Below are 18,470 nucleotides of genomic sequence, written 5' to 3' on the forward strand. Positions count from 1 at the left end.
CAGTGTTAAGGAAGAAATTTTTCAGCTTATGTTATAAAAAGAAAGATCTCAAATTAAAAAAAAAACTTACCACTTAAAGAAATACAAAAGGAAAACCAAGTAAACTTAAAGATAACATAAGAAAGGAAATAAATATTAGAGCAGAAATTAATGAAATATAAAATATAAAATCAATAGAAAAATTTAATAAAAACAAGTTGTTTTTTAAAGATGAACAAAAGAAAATATTAGAAGAATCAAGATCAAAAGAAGACTCATATTAGTAAAATCAAGAATGAAAACAATGACATTTATACCAATTCCACAGCTTTAACAATGATTATGAGAGAGTACTATGAATTATTGTACACTAACAACTGGGTGGCCTAAATAAATACACAAATTCCTAATAGAAAAAAAAAACCCAACCAAGACTAAATCACAAAAATTGTAATATCTGAAAAGAACTAAACTAGCATAAAGATTGGATTAGTAACAAAAAGTCTCCCCAAAATAAAAAAACCTATACCAGATGGCTTACTTGAATGGATTCTACCAAATGTTTAAGGAGGAATAGCAATCCTTCTCAAGCTTTTCCAAAAATTGAAGAATAGGAAACACTTTATAACTCATTATATAAAGCTTTTATTACACTGATACCTAACTCAGTCATATTCACCAAAATTTAAAAAAGGAAAAAATACAAAAGCAAAACAAAACAAAATAAAAATCTATAGACCAATATCCCTTATGAACTGTGAAACAAAACTCCTAAACAAAATATTGGAAAATCAAATTCAGCAGCATATGAAAAGAATTATATACCATGACCATGACAAAATAAGAATTATTCCTGGAATTAAAAGATGGTTCAATATATGAAAATCAATGTAATATACCACATTAACAGAATAGAGGAAAAAACATATAATCTCCTCAAATTGCAGAAAAAGTGCTTGACCAAATATAACAACCTTTCATGATAAAAAAAAAAAAAATACTGAACAAATTGGATTTGGAAGGAAACTACCTGAACATAATAAAGCCATATATGGTAAAACCAACAGGAACATCATATGAAAAGGAAAGCTATTTTCTAAGATCAGGAACACAACAAGGATGTCTATTTTCAGCATTTCTGTTCAATATAGTACTAGAAGGTCAAATAGGAGAAATTAGGCAAGAAAAAGAAATGAAAGGCATCCAAATTAGAAAGTAAGAGATAAAATTATCTTTGTCAATGATATGATCTTATCTGTAGAAAATACTAGATGTATTGCAAAAAAGTAATAACTAATAAATAAATTGAGCAAAGTAGCAGGATAATTAGTCAACATGCAAAAATCAGTTGCATTTCTCTACTTAAACAATTAACAATACAAAAAGGAAATTATAAAAAAATAATTCCATTTAAAATAGCATGAAAAAGAATAACATACTAAGCAATTAAATTAACCAAGGATGTAAAATACTTGTACAAAACAAAATCTGAATGACTTTTTTACAGAAAAAGAAAAATCATCTTAAAATTCATATGGAACTTCAAAGAACCCAAAATAGACAAAACAGTCTTGTGAATGAGCAAAGCCAGAGGTATCACACTTCCTGAATTCAAAAAATACTACAAAGCTATATCAATCAAAACAATATGTTACATAAAATCAGCATAAAATCAGACATTTAAACGAAATGAACAGTGGGGAGCTAAGATGGTGGAGTAGTAGGAGGACCATAGGCTTGCCTCATCCCTTGAGAACAGCTGGGTAACTATCAAATCATTCTGATTACTCAAGAAATTGGCCTTAGAATGAATAGAACAAACTTCACAAGTAGAGGGAGACAAAAGATCACTACAAGGAAGGTAGGAAGTGTGTGCACATGGTTTGGGGGAGGATGAATCATGGCACTGCTGAGGGAAGGGAGACCTGGTCATGGAGAAAGGTGAGACAGAGTGGAACGCACAGGTATAAGCACAAAAAGAACTCTTCTCCAAAGCCATTGTGTGGGAAAATGAGAGAAGCAGAATTTCATGAGTTTCTGCAACCAGTGGGGCTCAAAGATGAATTTCAGAGGTCTCTGGGCTTGTCTGGGATAGAGAACTGAGGACACTGCCCTACTCATGGATTGGAATCAGTAGAATTGTCCTGGAAGACTGACAATCAGAGGATCACCTACATAGTACAGGAAGAGATTATTCTTTTTGGAGTAAATCTGTGAAAGGTGGCATTGCCTCTCAAGCAACAAAAGAACCAGTGGGTGCCATTTGCCTCTTCTGCTCCTCAGCATAGGTGCAGGTACACATGCTAAAGGGAGATAACTGAGACATGGGCTGTTTAGCTTGTTTGCTCCAAATCACACACTCCTATGCTCTGGTGCAACTGCCCTTCTATGTCTAACCTGCATCAGTCCCAGCACAGTGAGACCCTTTCCCAGAAGACCAGCACAGGTATGGGCCACACTAGGTCCCTCAAGTTTGGAATTTTACAAGTCAGCAAGCTAGGGTAGAGCCCAAGGTGCAGTGCTCCAGGCAGGCAAGCAACCCAGAGACAGAGAGTGTGAAATCAGCAATCCAAAAAATACCTATGATAAATAAGGGGGAAATTATTTGCCAACTGAAAGTGTTTTCCTGAGACCAGCAAGCACAGACTCCCCAGTCCAGGGACAAAAGAAGAGGGGAGGGTGATGCCATTTCACTTCCCTGCCCCTCAGTATAAGCGAACTTCAGTAAACAGCAAAGTACCAGCACTGGCTGCCTAAGGTACTTACACCAAGTTCTTCTCCCCTACACTTTGCTGGTACTGCTTTTCTCCATGCAAGTGTGCAGGAACAGTGTAGTGGGCCTCTTCCCCAGAAGAACAGCACAAACCCCCACATGCACCACATGTCTACTGACAATAAAGTTCTACAAAGCTTCAATTCTAGTGGAAATGTCATAAGGTCTCTTTTAACAGTGGACCAGAGCACATTTAGTTAAAACTCACCACACTCTGACCAAGGCTCCAACACTCCTCTCTGCAAGCAAAGAGAACCTCTTCAGATGACTAGTCTGAGGGATAGAGCAGCCAAAACACAGGAGAGTGCATGTAGCACAGACCAGAGACACTTTCTGAATCTCCAGGCCCTAGACATTATATGACCTTTTCTTGATAAAGTCATTACTGTCAGGAGCAGGAAACACAACAGGCTTTCATAACACAGAGAAGAATATAGAGACCTAGACAAAACGCCAAGACAGAGGATTTCATCCCCAAAGAAAAGCAAGAAAACTTCATGGCCATGGATCTAATTCAAAGAGATTTAAGTAGAATGTCCTGATCCAGAATTTAAAGAATCAGTCATAAGGATACTAGCTGGGCTTCAGAAAAGCATAAAAGACTCCAGGGAGTCCCTTACCATGGAGATAAAACACCTAAAAACTAGTCAGGCTGAAATAAAATATACTACAAGACGTGAAACCAACTAAATGTAATGACCACAAGGATAGAAGAAGCAAAGGAATGAATAAGTAATATAGAAGTTAAAATTTGTGGAAACTAATGAAGCAGAAAAGAGGGAAAGAAAAAATGAATCACGAATGTAGAATTAGGGAACTCAGTGATTCCGTAAAGTGTAATGACAATCTTTTTGTAGAAGTTCCCAAAAGAAGAATAGAGGAGAAAGGGGGAAAAAGAGTTATTTGAGCAAATTATAGATGAAAACTTCCCTAATTTAGGGAAGGAAACAGACATCCAACTCCAGGAGGCACACGGAACTCCCATCAAAATCAACAAAAGCAGGCCAACACTAAGGCATATTTTAGTAAAATTTGCAAAATACAGAGATAAGGAAAAAATCCTAAAAACAGAAGGGAAAATAAATCTATAACTTACAAGTGAAGACAAATAAGGTTTAACAGCAGACCTATCCACAGAAACTTGGCCAACCAGCAGGGAGTGGCATGATATAGTCAACATGTTGAATGGGAAAATGCAGCCAACAATACTTTATCCAGCAAGGATGTCATTCAGAATAAAAAGAGAGATAAAGAGTTTCCCAGACATAAACTAAAGGAGTTTATGATCACTAAACCAGCCCTGCAAGAAATAATAAAGAGAACTCTTTGAGTGGGAAAGAAAGATCAAAAGAGACAAAGACTAGAAAGGAACAGAGGCCATCTTCAGAAAAAAACGACTTTATAGGCAATAAAATGGCACTAAATTCATATCTATCAATAATCACTCTAAGTGTAAATGTACTAAATGCTTCAATCAAAAGGCATAGAGTTTCAGAATGGACAAAATAATCATTTTGAATGTAAATATATTAACTACCCCAATCAAAAGACATAGGATGACAAAATGGATAAAAATCAAGATCCATCTATGTGCTGCCTACAAGAGAATCATTATATACCTAATGAAACCCACATATGGAAAGCTGGGGATGGAGAAACATCCGTTATACAAATCAATGTTGAAAGAAAGCCAGAGTAGCAATACTTACATAGGAAAAAATAAACTTTTTTAAGTTTTAATGTAAATTCCAGTTAGTTAACATACAGTGTAATACCACTTCAGGTGTACAATTTAGTGATTCAACACTTCCATACAACACCCATTGCTCATCACGAGTGCACTCTTTAATCTCCATCACCTATTTAATAATCCCCCCACCCACCTGCTACCTGGTAACCATCAATTGTTCTCTATATATAAGCATTTATTTGTTGGTTTTTCTCTTGCTCTTTTTATCCCTAAACACCTTGGTATTATTTATCAAACTGCACATATGACTGAAATCATATGGTAGATATCTTTCTCTGACTGGCTTATTTCACTTTGCATAAAGCTCTCTAACTCCATCCATGCCATTGCAAATTGCAAGATTTCATTTTTTGTGGCTGAGTAATATTCAATTATATTATATAGATAGATGATATCTAGATATAGGTATAGATTAGATATAGATAATAAATTATATAAACCACATCTTCTTTATGCATTCATCAGTTGATAGACATTTGGGCTGTTTCCATAATTTAGCTATTGGCTGATATAAACACTGAGATTCATGTATCCTTTTCTTTTCATTAATTATTTTAATGTTTACTTTTGAGAGAAGGAAATACCATGAGTGGGGAAGGGGCAGAAAGGGAGGGAGACACAGAATCCAATGCAGGCTCCAGGCTCTGCTGTCAGCACAGAGTCCAACATGGGGCTTGAACCCATGAATTGTGAGATCATGACCTGAGCAGAATTTCGACGCTCAACTGACTGAGCCACCCAGGTGCCCTGAATGTATTCTTTTCAATTAATATTTTTGTATTCATGGGTAAATACCCAGTAGTACAATGGCTGGATCATAGGGTAGTTCTATTTTTAACATTTTGAGGAACTTCCATACTGTTTTTCAGAGTGGCTGCACCAGTTCATAAACATCTAGCCAGACTCATTAAAAAACAAACAACAACAAAAAAAAAAATAAAGAGAAATTACAAAAAAAGAAATTAAAGAGGAGAAATAGCAGCTAGCACCACAAAAATACCAACAATTGTAGGAGAATATTATGAAAAAATATATGCCAACAAATTGGACAACTTAGAAGAAATGAATAAATTATTAGAAACATATAAACTACCAAAACATAAATAGTAACATATAGAAAATCTGAACAGAGTGATAACCATCAAATAAATTGAATCAGTAATCAAAAAACTCCCAATGAAACAAACAAACAAAAAAAGGAAATAAAGAAAAAGGAAAACCTTCCAACAAACAAAAGTCCAGGACCAGATTGCTTTGAAAGAAAATTCTGCCAAAAATTAAAGAAGAGTTAACACCTGTTCTTCTCAAACTATTCCAAAAATAGAAAAAGAAGGAAAACTTCCAAATTCATTCTATGAGAACAGCATTACCCTGATAACAAAACTGGATTAAGACACAACAAAAGATAACTACAGGCCAATATCTCTGATGAACATAGATGCAAAATTCTTCAACAAAGTACTAGCATGAAGAATCCAACAATCCACTAAAAGTCATTCTCCATGATCAAATGGGAATTATTCCTGGGTTGCAAGTGTGGTTCAATACTTGCAAATCAATCAAAGTGATACATCACATCAATAAGAGAAAGTATAAGAACCATATCATCATTTCAATAGATACAGAAAAACATTTGGCAAAGAACAATATCCATTCATTATAATAGCCCCTCAGTAAAGTATATTTAGAGAGAATGCACTTCAACATAATAAAAGCCATATATGAAAAACAATATAGCTGGAATCATCCTTAATGGGGAAAAACTTAGAGATTTTCCCCTAAGGTCAGAAACAAGACAAGGATGTCCACTCTAATTACTTTTACTTGGCATAGTACTAGAACTCTTAGCCACAGCAATCAGACAACAAAAGCAAAACAAAACAAAACAAAAAATTAAAAGACATCCAAATCTGTAACTAAGAAGGAGAAGCCTCACTGTTGATTACAGAATATTATAAATAGAAAACTCAAAACTCTCTACCAAGAAATTACTAGAATGGATTCAGTAAATTTGCAGGATACAAAATCAATGTACAGAAGTCTGTTGCATTTGTATCACCAATAATGAAGCAGCAGAAAGAGAAAATTTAAAAAACAGTCTTATTTACACTTGCACCAAAAACAATGAGATACCTTGGAATATACCCAATCAAAGAGGTGGAAGACCTGTACTCTGAAAACTGTAAAACACTGTTGAAAGAAATTGAAGAAATACATCCCATGCTCATGGATTGGAAGAACAACTATTGTTAAAATATTTATACTACCCAAAGCAATCTACACACTTAATAAAATCCCTATCAAACTACCAACAATATTTTTTTCACAGAGTAAGAACAAACAATCCTAAAATTTGGATGGAACTACAAAAGACCCCCAAAAGCCAAATCAACCTCCTTAAAGCAAAGCATAGCTTGAAGCATCACAATTCCAGACTTCAAGTTACATTACAAAGCAGTAGTGATCAAAACAGTATGGTATTGGCACTAAAAAAGATACATAGTTCAACAGAAAATAATAGAAAACCCCAAAATAAATCCACATTTATATGGTCAATTAATCTTTGATAAAGCAGATAAGAATATCCAATGGAAAAAAGACAGTCTCTTCAACAAATAATTGGAAAACTGGACAGCTATGAGCAAACGTATGAAACTGGACCATTTTCTTATACCATACACAAAAATAAACTAAAAATGAGCTAAATACCTAAATGTGAGTCCTGAAACCATAAGATTCTGGAAGAGAACACAGGCAATAACTTCTTTGACATCAGCTGTAGCAAATTTTTTCTACATATTTCTCTGTAGGCAAGGGAAACAAAAACAAAAATCAGCTATTGGGGCTTCATCAAAAGAAAAAGGAATAAAATCTTGCCATTTGGAATGACATGGATGCATGTAGACAGTATAATGCTAAAGCAATAAATCAGAGAAACACAAACACCATATGATTTCACTCATATGTGGAGTTTAGGAAACCAAACAAATACACAAAGGGAAAATACTAAAGAGACAAAGAAATAGACTCTTAATTATACAGAACAATCTGATGGTTACCAGAGGGGAAGTGGATGGGGGGAGGGATGGGTTAAATATGTGATGGGGATTAAGGAGTGCACTTATCTTGAGAAGCACAGGGTGGTGTATGGGATTGTTGAATCACTAACTTGTACCCTGGAAACTAATATATCAATGTATGTTAACTAAGTGGAATTCAAGCAAAAACCAACTAACTAACATAGTGACTTTATTTCCTTTTGTAAAGTATTCCTATTCCATGGCATAATCTGTTTGCAGAGATATGTAAAATATCTACATTGGATACTTCCAATCAATCACTAATATGAAGCCAGAGGCTAAGTAACTCTGTATATGACACTTTGTCACATTTTTAGAAAACTGATTGCTCCCAACATTGCTGGATGATGTATGAGAGAGAATAATGAGCTCAGAAATTTGAATGTCACCTCAAGAGGTGCAAAATTAGCTAATATCTATTCTGAGTACTCTGAGTCTCTTATGTCCTATAGCCACAGGACTGAAATTGGGGTAATCATATGCAGAATCTAATTCTGTTTTTGCTGAATTACAATGCAATTTGAACTCCCAGCTTTGCAAGGTGTCTACTGTTACAATGTGGGCATATATTAGAAAAGAATGAGATCCTGTAGATTAGGATAATAATGTATGTGGAGATCCTGATGAAGTTGGGAACACTGTGCTCCTAAATCCTGATGAATTTTTATTGCCAGTGGAAGAGGTCTTTCTTTCCAAGCAGAAGTGGCCTTCCTACCTCCAGCACAAATGGTCTCAATAACTTCAGTGGAAGTCACCTGTTGACCCCCAGTGGCAGGTGCATCCCCACCCTAAGTGGTATTTGCCTCCCCACCAACATTGCTGTCAGCATTTTCACCTCTGTCTGAGGGGATTAACCCTGAATTGGCTGAGAAAATAATAATGATCTCCCTTCAGTTAGTTGCCATGCATGATTATACTTATTTTACTCCTATTTCCTCCACTACCTCCTATTTCTTCTAAATCCACGACTAGATTCAAGTGCCAGAAAGCTCCTGAAAGTGAAGTATAGATTGTGACCCATGGAAAATGTGGTATATTCCAAGTGAACCACTTGCATTTTATCATTTATACAAGGGGAAATTCTGAGCATGCATTTGGGAATGGATACTATGGGTGTGGGATAATGGTACAAGGAAGGTGAAGTTGGATCAGGCCAAATTGGCCTGAATTGAAATGGGCTTATTAAGAAAAGGGTCAGCATTTGATGCTGAAGCTTAGAGAGTTGAAAAGATCTTTAACAGTTTTATTGCTTGGCTGAAACATGGACCAAGAAAGCTCACCATGGGTTGATTGAAAATGGGCAACCTCTCTTCATTTAATGTAGAGAAAGGGATTCAGATTCATAGGCAATTGGAATGTTAGAGTGGATTTGTGATTTAAGACCTACTCACATAGAGAGTCCAAAAGTCATACCTTTCTCCAATACTTTGAGAAATAAATCTGTGAGGGGAGCACCAGCACCCTTGAAGAACTTTGTGATCCCTTTTCTCTGTACACCTGAACTTAGAGTAGAAAACACATCCACTCAATTGGAAAACGTAAATGAAATTGAAGTAACTGGATTGGGGTGACAGGAGCCAAATGGTGACACTCAGCCACTGAAAGCAAGGCAGATGTGACTACCATAATGGATAGCAGAGTCAAAGCAATAATCAAAATAGTCTGGCTCATGCATTGGCATTGGCTAGTTAATTATGATGTTCCTGGAAGTGAATTAAATGGGAGGCCTACTAAATTCTTATTTGGTCTGTATAAACAGAAAAGTTCTAGTTAAGTGAAAAAAAAGTATAACTTGAATCATAAAAACAAAGTCACGGGTTCTCAATCAATTTTCAGAATCGAGCCTGTTAACATACCCAGAACTTCTTGAAATAAGGGGAGACCAGGTTCCCTTATTAAAGAACCCCAATCTAGTATGGGTAATGTATACTGTTAATCTTACCCAAAAGGACTTCCTCTTCAAAAGGACCCCTGCTCTTTTTCCAGGGTAACTGTACATTGAAGAAAAGAAGTAATCCAAACTTTTGAGGGCTACTGAACACTGGCTCTGAATCATCACTGATTATAGGAGACCCAAAACATCACTGTAGCCCTCCAGTCAGAGTAGGAGCTTATAGAGGTCAGGAGACCAATAGACTTTTAGTCCATTTCTGTCTCACAGAGGTCCCAGTGCATCCCTAAACTCATCTCAAGGTTACTTTCCCAGTTCCAGAATGCATAATTGGAGTAGGCATTGCTAGCAGTTGGCAGAATCCCCACATGAGCTCCCTGACCTATGGAATGAGAAATATAAAGGTGAGAAAAGCTAAGGGGGAAACATTAGAATTGCCTCTACCTAGGAAACTAGTAAATTAAAAGGAATACTGCATTCTTAGAGGGATTGCAAAGATTAGTGGCACCAACAGGGACTTGAAAAATGTAGGAGTAGTGATTCTCACCACATCCCAATTCAACTCTCTCATTTGGCCAGTGCAGAAGACAGATCTTGAAAATGTCAGTGAATTATCAATAGCTTAAACAGGTGGTGACTCCAACTGAAGCTGGTTTACCAGGTTGTGGTTTCATTGCTTGGGAAAATTAACACATTCCCTGATATCTGGTATGCAGCTATTCATCTTGTGAATGCCTTCTCCTCCATCCCTGTCCATAAGGTCCACCAGATGTAATCTGCTTTCAGCTGGCAAGGCCAGCAATACACCTTCATTATCCTACCTTAGGAGTATATCAACTCTCCAGCCCTATGTTATTTTTTCCCCCACAAAGACCTTAATCACCTTCCTTCCACAAAATATTGCACTGATAGTGATGAGAAATAGTAACTTCTCTAGGCTTATTGGTAAGGCATTTGCATGTCACAAGGTGAGAAATAAATACAGCTAAGCTTCAGGGGACTTCTACATTCATTACATTTCTATGAGTCCAGTGGTATGAAACATGTCAAGATATCCCTTCTAAGGTGAAGGGTAAGTGAAGGATCTGGACCCCTTCTAACCAAGAAATAAACCATGGGACTTCTTGACTTCCATAATTGCATGAGGCAATTCCCACAATGAATGAATGAATGAATGAATGAATCCTATAGGTCTTGTTCCTCTGGAGAACCCTGAATACTACATTTGCTTTGCATAATGAAGTTCAACTTCAATGGGATGATGTCCTTCTGTCTCCATCTGTTTCTGTCTCTCTCTGTACCTCTCTCATCTGAATTCATATAGTACAAATACACCCTTCTCACCATTTAATGATACTTGTCACATTATTTTTACCTTTATAGAGTATGATACCCACCTATATCTTTTTCATTGGTTTTAAGGCTACATAAAGCATAAAATATTATGTGTTATTCACCTTGGTATTTCAGCCTCTAGAAAAATGTCTTGCATATTTTGTTTCATCCTATGAATAAATAAATTATAAAATAAACAAGTATGAATTAAAGTAACAAGAGTAGAAAGCCTGATTTATGAAAAACTTCTATGTATCTTTCTTTTGGGATTATCTAGAATATGTCTTTAAAAACAAGTTTATATCCTTTATGATATGAGTGCTTAATGAGGGAATGAAGGATGGTTGTGGAAATTATGTGAAGAAATTAACATTGAGTTTTTCCATTTTCAAAAACTTTGAACATAGCTTGGGTAGTCATGGGTAAATTCAAAAACATATTTGGAATTAATTAGTTCAGTAACATAATCAGCCAATTTAGTGATAACTTTTTTCTTTATAAAAGAGATTTTGTCCAAACAACAGACAATGTAGACCTTTTCCATCTCATTCACTTGTTTCAAGCTTGTTATGGTACATACTAAAAGTAAAAAAAAAAAAAAAGATAACTTTACACCTATATTTATTATAGCTTCTATTTGTATTCTTTCCCTTTAAAATCACTCTCTCAAAACTTCCCAGTTCCCACACATTCACTCTCTGATCTCTACAGATAATTCATAATCCTGGAGGTCTTTCCTTACACAGATAATCAGCCATGATATTAATTCTCTTCACATGTCTCTTAATATTAATTTCTGAAATTATTAACTCACAAGTTCCTGTCTGAATTGTTGCTATAACCTTCCAGCTATGATCCTTTACCCTAGTTGCTGACATTTTCATGACATCATTCAAGAGTTCTGGAAATCTGGAGCTATGGAAACATGAGTACTCACTTTGACATCATCTCTCTTCATCCTCCTTGTCTGAAGAAAGCCAAGAACCAGAGTGAGTAAGCTGGCATACTCAGGCCTTGGATATATTGGAGGTGATGAATTTTCTAGAGATTTTGAGAAGAAAAAAGACCCAAGGTTAAGTAAGATCTTACTAGATGATGGAGGTATTTCAAATCATATTATTCAATGAGTGATATAAAGACAACTGTCACATTTTTGCTTAAAACTGGTAACTTCCCATTTCCCTCAGATTGAAATCCAAGTTCCTTGGTCCAAAATATTGTACATGGATCTGGTCCCTGGCAACCTCTCTGATCTCATTTCCTTCCATTCTCCTTCTTCCTTCCTCACTTCCCGTAGTGGAGACACTAGGCTGCTACCTCCAGGCACATTTTGTCTCAAAGCATCAACACCTGTGGTTTTTACCCTCACTTATTCAGGTGTTACTGAAATGTCATCTGTTCTGAGAAAACTTCTCTATTCACCTAATAAGGTGGTATGTCCAAGACTCTACTTACCCTGCTTTACTTTTTTTCAAAGAATCATCATGGCCTGATGTATGTATAAAGTGTGTTAGGAAGAAAAAAGTAAGAATTTGGGTCCACCCAGCATGGTATAAACTGTAAGGGGTATGGGAACAAGGACTTTGTTCCTGCTTTTTTCCCCTTCCTAAAACAGTGTCATAATAATTTCCAGTCTTGCCTCTGATTTAGCACCAAGATATGAGAGACTTCCAATATCACCATGGAACAATATAAGGCCTGATTCTAGACTGGTGGCCCAAAGAATAGGGGCGACTCTCTCTACCCAACAGAATGTAAGTTGGAAGAGAAAGAGACTGACAGTTTTCTTCACTGCCTGGTCAAGGCTGAGCCTCCCTCTGCCTCAAAGTAAGCAAGTGTGATATCAATAATATTACCATGGAACAATCCAAAACTTGATTCTAGTCTAGGAACACAGAAAATTAGGTGGTAAAAGCATAGTAGGTAAACACAGTACATTGATTTTTCTCTATCTTCCTTTCACTAAGACATACTTTCATACTTTGCTCACTGCTGTATACTCAACCTCTAAAACAGTTAGAAATATGCTGAATCCTTCCTCTGATTAGCAAGCTTTGGGATATCCCCAAATCACTGTAAAATAATACATGGCCTAAGGGTGGTGGTGACGCTCTTCCTTCCCCCACTAGGATATATGCTCTAAAACAGCATAGACTTTGTATAGATTTTTCACTGTTCTATCCTCAGGTCCTAGGCCAGGGCTGAGCCTCTATCATGAAACAGTATAATGTTTGGTTCAGGACTTGAGGCTTAGCAAGAAAGCAGGGACTAAGAAGCATTATTATTATATATCTAAAAAGTATATACATTTGTATTTTCACCTAACATATGCATCCCTCTAACCTTTTAGTTATCACTAAAACATTTACACATTTATCACATTTTTAATTATTTTATACCTACCTTATATCTTTGTTACTAGACTGAAGGCTACTTAAAGGATAAAAAACCATCATGTGTTAAGAAAAGAAGGCTTTTGTTTTTGTCCACTGCTATGTCCCAAAGTCTTAAAACAGTGCCTAGATTAACACCAGCCTTTCTCTGAGTGTCAGAATGTGGGGTAACCCCATAATATTATCATGGGAAAATGTAAGGCCTTGTTCTGGTCTTGAAGTCATGGGTGGTGGTGGATATCTGCCTCAGTTATAGCCAAGATACAGTCTTCATGAGAACTTAAATTTTGTCTTTCTTAGTCAATAGCTAGTGTTGTGGCTAGGGTCAAGCATTCCTGAGTGTCAAAAGTGGTAAAAATACCTAGAGCAGTAACAAAGTATTCTATGGTTGGTGTTATTGCTTGTTTTTGTTGTTGCAATCAATCTTCCAATTAGAAAAAAAATTATTTCTACAATAAAAATACAAAATAAATTCCACATGATTTAAAGTTTCCAATTCATGTCAAAATTTAGAAAAGCACAAAAACCAATACTATTATCAATTATGACTGGTTATATTTGAGGTAAATATATAAGACAGACAAGATTCACACCAAATTCATGTTAGTGTTTGCCTCAGCAGAGTGAGGAAATTTTCTGGGAAAGGGATATATTATATGTAATGTTCTGACTTTCAAAGAATATAAATCTATATCTAAAGTAAGTATACTAAATTGTTAATATTTTAATTATTTAATATGGACATTGTTGATTTGGGGCAACAGTAAACAAATATTTTACATACTCTCCATATTATGTTTTAATTTTTCAAAATAAATAAAATACACAGAGAATTTAAAACACCACTACAGCTGATTTATTATGTTTTCAAAATTGAACATATTTAGGAAATATGCATATGTAAATGCAATATGCAAGGACATAAAGCATCTGAATAATAAAATCAAGAAGGTTAATAATAAAGAAAACTCTAAATTTTGTATTTTATAGAAACCATACATTCTTTTTTTAATAGAAAGTTTAAATAAGCCAATTACCATTGGAGAGATAAGAAGGCTGATTAAGGATCAACTTCAAAAGTGGCACCATAATTAAATTGTTTTACAGTTTAGTACTAACTAATTTTCAAAGGACAATTGGAATTTGAATAAAAACTTTTTTAAATAAAAAGAAAAACTAATTCTAAGGCTATTTCATAACACAAAAAAAGACTCACAAATTCATTTTTAAAGTTAGCACAATTTGAAAAACAAAACTTGATAAAGACAGGGTAAAAAAGAAAAAATGCAATTTCACTTTGAAATGTAAATGCAATAATTCTGAATAAAAAATTCGTAACTAAAATCCAGCAATGTGTCAAATAATTATTACAACATGACCAAGTGGGATTTATTTCAGAAACCCAAGTTTGGTTCAATGTCAAATACTTACTCCTCTAATTCACTAAATCAACAAATTAAAGGAAAAAACAATCATATGATTTTATCAGTGGATGCTGAAAGATATTTGATAAACTTCAGAGGCCACTTTTTAGTAAGCCCCTTAATATGAAACAGGAATTAAAAAATGAAATAAAGAAACTCCTTAAACATTTTAGTGGTTAATGACAATTTACCAATAACCAACAATAAATGTCATGTTAATAGGGAATAGTAAAGACAATTCTATGAAAATTACACCAGACATGCATATCTGTCATAATCATTATTCAATATTATTTTGAATAAATAAAATCATCTGTATTTGCAGGTGAAATGATTGTTACACAGAAGGTTGAAAATATTACATATTTTTAAAAGTGTAATTTAGAGGATTTAATAAGCTGATTAAATATAAGGTAAAATATTTTTTAAAAAAGTTATCTGTAGTTTGTCTGTATTGTCAAAAATAAGAAGTTACAAATGAGGAAGAAAAAATACCCAAGTCAAAATGTCAAGATGTGACAAAATCTGTAAAAATATTTGGAAGAAAGTTTAATCAGATATAATAGACCCATATGAAGAACATTACAAATACAAAATCAAAAGATTTTAATTATGTACCCAAACTCTTGAGTGTTAAGGATTAATATTATTAAAATAATCTTCTAAATAGAAACGCAGAAATGTAACACAATTCTAAGATCAGAATTTTGAAAGAATGCATTTAATTTTCATAGAAAGAATTAATGTCTAGAACAAGTTATACGAAAGAAAAAAAAGGGAAAGAAAAAAAAAACATAATGAGAGGTAACTTGCTTTGCCAGAGTTCAAAATTTATGGTCAAGCCACTAGTGTTAAACAATAGGATACTGGCTCACAAACTCAAAAATGAGTAGTTTATTTAATAAATATCATAGTATAATCAGGAATCCAATGTGAAGAAAATGTATAGTTGGACCTTTATCTTATACCACATACAAAATAAATTCCAGATGCTTTAGTTAAACCTAAAATTAATAAAATTAATTAAAAAATTAGAAAAAATGTAGGTGAATATATGTATGATTTGGGTGGGGGCATTAATCTGAAAAAGATAAGAAGCCAAAAAGCTGAAAAGGAGATATTAGTCTATCTAAAAATTAAAAACAACAACGGCAACAACTGTACAGTAAAATATAACATCAATAAAGTCAAGATCGATGATAGAATGGAAAAAATACAAATGGCTACATGATTAATATGTACCATAGAGAAATATAGTAAGAATTACTATAAACTTATAAGAAAAAGATCAAAGATTCAATAGATAAATAAGCAAAAGAACTGGAAAATCACAAAAGAAAAAAATTCAAACAGTCAACAAAACAAAACACCTCCTCGAGTATGTCAATTAAAAAAATACTACGTAATTTTTTACCTTCTACATTTGCAAATTTTCATGGAGAGGATACTGGAGAATGAGCACTTTCATTTTGTATAGTAATTTTGTAATATCTTTTAAAATTAAATATATCTCTTACCAGCAATTCCATTTCTGGGAATCTACCCAGTAGAAATAAAAGCACCAGAATGTATTGCAGCAGTGCTATGGTGAGAAAAGGAAAGGAAATAATTTACGTGACTATCAATAACAGAATGGTTGAATACTTTTTTGGTACATAAATATACTGTATATGCAACTGCTAGATGGAAGGAGAGAGAGAGAAAAAGGCAGAAGGGAACAGGGAGTGGAGAGGAGGGGAAAGGGAGAGGGGGACAGAGAAAGATTTGTAGCTACTGATTAGAAAAGATACCATGAATATTCCAAATGTGAAAAACAATTACAGGAAAATGAGGAGGCTTTTCATTTTTACAGAAAAGACTACAACAAACTTTCTGCAAGTGGATGGGAAAACGTGGAAGGATATACATACATCATGTTCTTAACATTTGTTACCTGGGAATAAGAAAGAAGGGAGATAATAAAATGAGGGAAATGGGGGACAGGACCTGGTGTGGAGTTACACCATTAATTTTTCTTCAGTTTTTCATTGTTCCAATGGTCATGAATACGTTTCAATTTCCTATTAGCACCCAACTTAACTCTTCAGTTACAGAACAAGGCAATATCAAAAGTACCAATGTAAACTTGGGACAAAACTGTGGAACTAGTCAATGTAAGATTTGGAGGCACAATCAGTAACAAGTAATAATAAATTCCTGAATCTCTGACACCAAAACTTTTCTCAAAAATTCACAATTGCAAGAACATGACATGTTTTACATTTAATAGTTCCACGACTTTTGTAAAGAGCACAATGAATTTAGGGAGTTTTCACCAAGCCATAGACATAAATGTGAATATCATCATCAAACTTGATGAAGTAGACAGACGGTTTGGCCACCACTTGATGGATAAAAATGCCGGTTCTTTTGGACCCATCATCTTTGGCATGTTCCACTTGCTTGCCCACGAGGCTGTCGACCACTTCTCCAGGCTCCCGTTCTGCTGTAGGGAAATAGTAGTTGGAATCTGGAATGATGCGCAGGTCACCATCTTTGTAGTCATCCAGCAGCGTGTACATATAAAGGACAGGATCTTTCTCGTAGGTGATGTAAAACCAAGTGTCCATCACGGGAGCTCGCGCCAGGACCATGCCTTTCCATTCATCTTTCGTACCGTGCTCACCCTCAAACACATGCCCCACCGCTTTGCCAATCAGGAAATCTGCCAGACGAGAATCAATGCGAGGAGTTGGCACTCTTTCAGGAAGGATTTCTAGCGCTAAAACTCTCTTATCTCGGTGCAGCTCTAGTCCATATACACTATCTTTGCCATCATATTTGATGATGTAGAGGGTGGGCTTCACAGAAACCTGCTCGAGCACTGTGCCCTTCCACTGCTCCACCGGCTCGTTGCCTTCCTTCCAACCGTGTTGAATGCGGCAGCCTACGATGTTCCTACGCGTGAGGAAAGTGGGCTTGCGTCGCTGCTTCCTGTGGGTGTGCCTTTTCTTCATCAGGTATGCGGACACGCCATCTACACCCATCGGAGGCACTGTTGGGGGCGACATGGCTCAGGGTTTAAGGAGGCTTAAGCAAAGCTGCCACTTGTTTGATTAAGAGGACCAAAAGTCAACACTATTCAATATTATATCTGTTTTCGTGATCTCAGAGTCCGTCCTCCCTTCCCCAGTCAAAAGTCTTTCGCCAAGTCTTGACAAAAACGCTCTAACTCTGACGGTGAGCACTGATACAGCGTGAACCTTTTGATAGCGTTCTCCTTTCCCGCTCGGGAGAAGTGTCTGCAGCAGTGGCGGTTGCCGCAGGAGATGGCGGGCTGGCTTGTACTGCCCACGCCTCGCACCCGCCCTGATTCCCAACCCCAAGTCCCAGAATTGACCACTTAGCTGTTATCGATGGTGTTGCCGCTGCGAAACGGTGACTGAGGAGACGACGGGAAAGGTAGGCAAGGAATAAGAGAGTTGACTGCAGCAGCAAAGGCGAAGGCAGCCGTGGGTCTTTGACAAGTCCCCGCGGCCTCTGCTTCGCAGCGCTGCTTTGCTTGGCCTAGCTCTGGCGCTGGGGTTTTTGCTGCTTCAGGAATCCGACCCCTCTGAGCCCGCCTGCGCTTCGGCCCCGCCCCCTGCCTTTCCTCCTTCCGCTCGGTCTGTAGCAGCAGGGTGGGTCAGTGCGCGCACCCGCGTTCAGCCCACACAGTCTCAGGCTCTCCTTCATTTCCTCACGCGCTCCCGGACCTCTTCCCTCAAACCGGAGCCAGACTGGCAGTCTCCCTTGCTCCTTCTTTCTGGCTGCTTTTCGCCTGTCAGCCTTCTTCACAGCCATTCAATCTGCTCCCTATCTTACAG

General features: G+C 36.1%; 1 protein-coding gene across 1 annotated transcript; it reads right to left on the reverse strand.

The window, feature by feature from the left end:
• Positions 1-15,047: 15,047 nt before the first annotated feature.
• On the reverse strand, positions 15,048-18,252 carry SPIN4 (spindlin family member 4). The gene has a single exon (XM_049644657.1). The coding sequence runs from the start codon at positions 17,673-17,675 to the stop codon at positions 16,926-16,928; it is 750 nt and encodes a 249-aa protein (XP_049500614.1). The 5' UTR covers positions 17,676-18,252; the 3' UTR covers positions 15,048-16,925.
• Positions 18,253-18,470: the final 218 nt, after the last annotated feature.

Source organism: Panthera uncia, chromosome X (assembly GCF_023721935.1).
Source record: "Panthera uncia isolate 11264 chromosome X, Puncia_PCG_1.0, whole genome shotgun sequence".
Lineage (NCBI taxonomy): Eukaryota > Metazoa > Chordata > Mammalia > Carnivora > Felidae > Panthera > Panthera uncia.

Bases quoted from the DNA above. Each gene is read 5' to 3' on its own strand.
- SPIN4 (XM_049644657.1), bottom strand. From the start codon at position 17,675: ATGTCGCCCCCAACAGTGCCTCCGATGGGTGTAGATGGCGTGTCCGCA.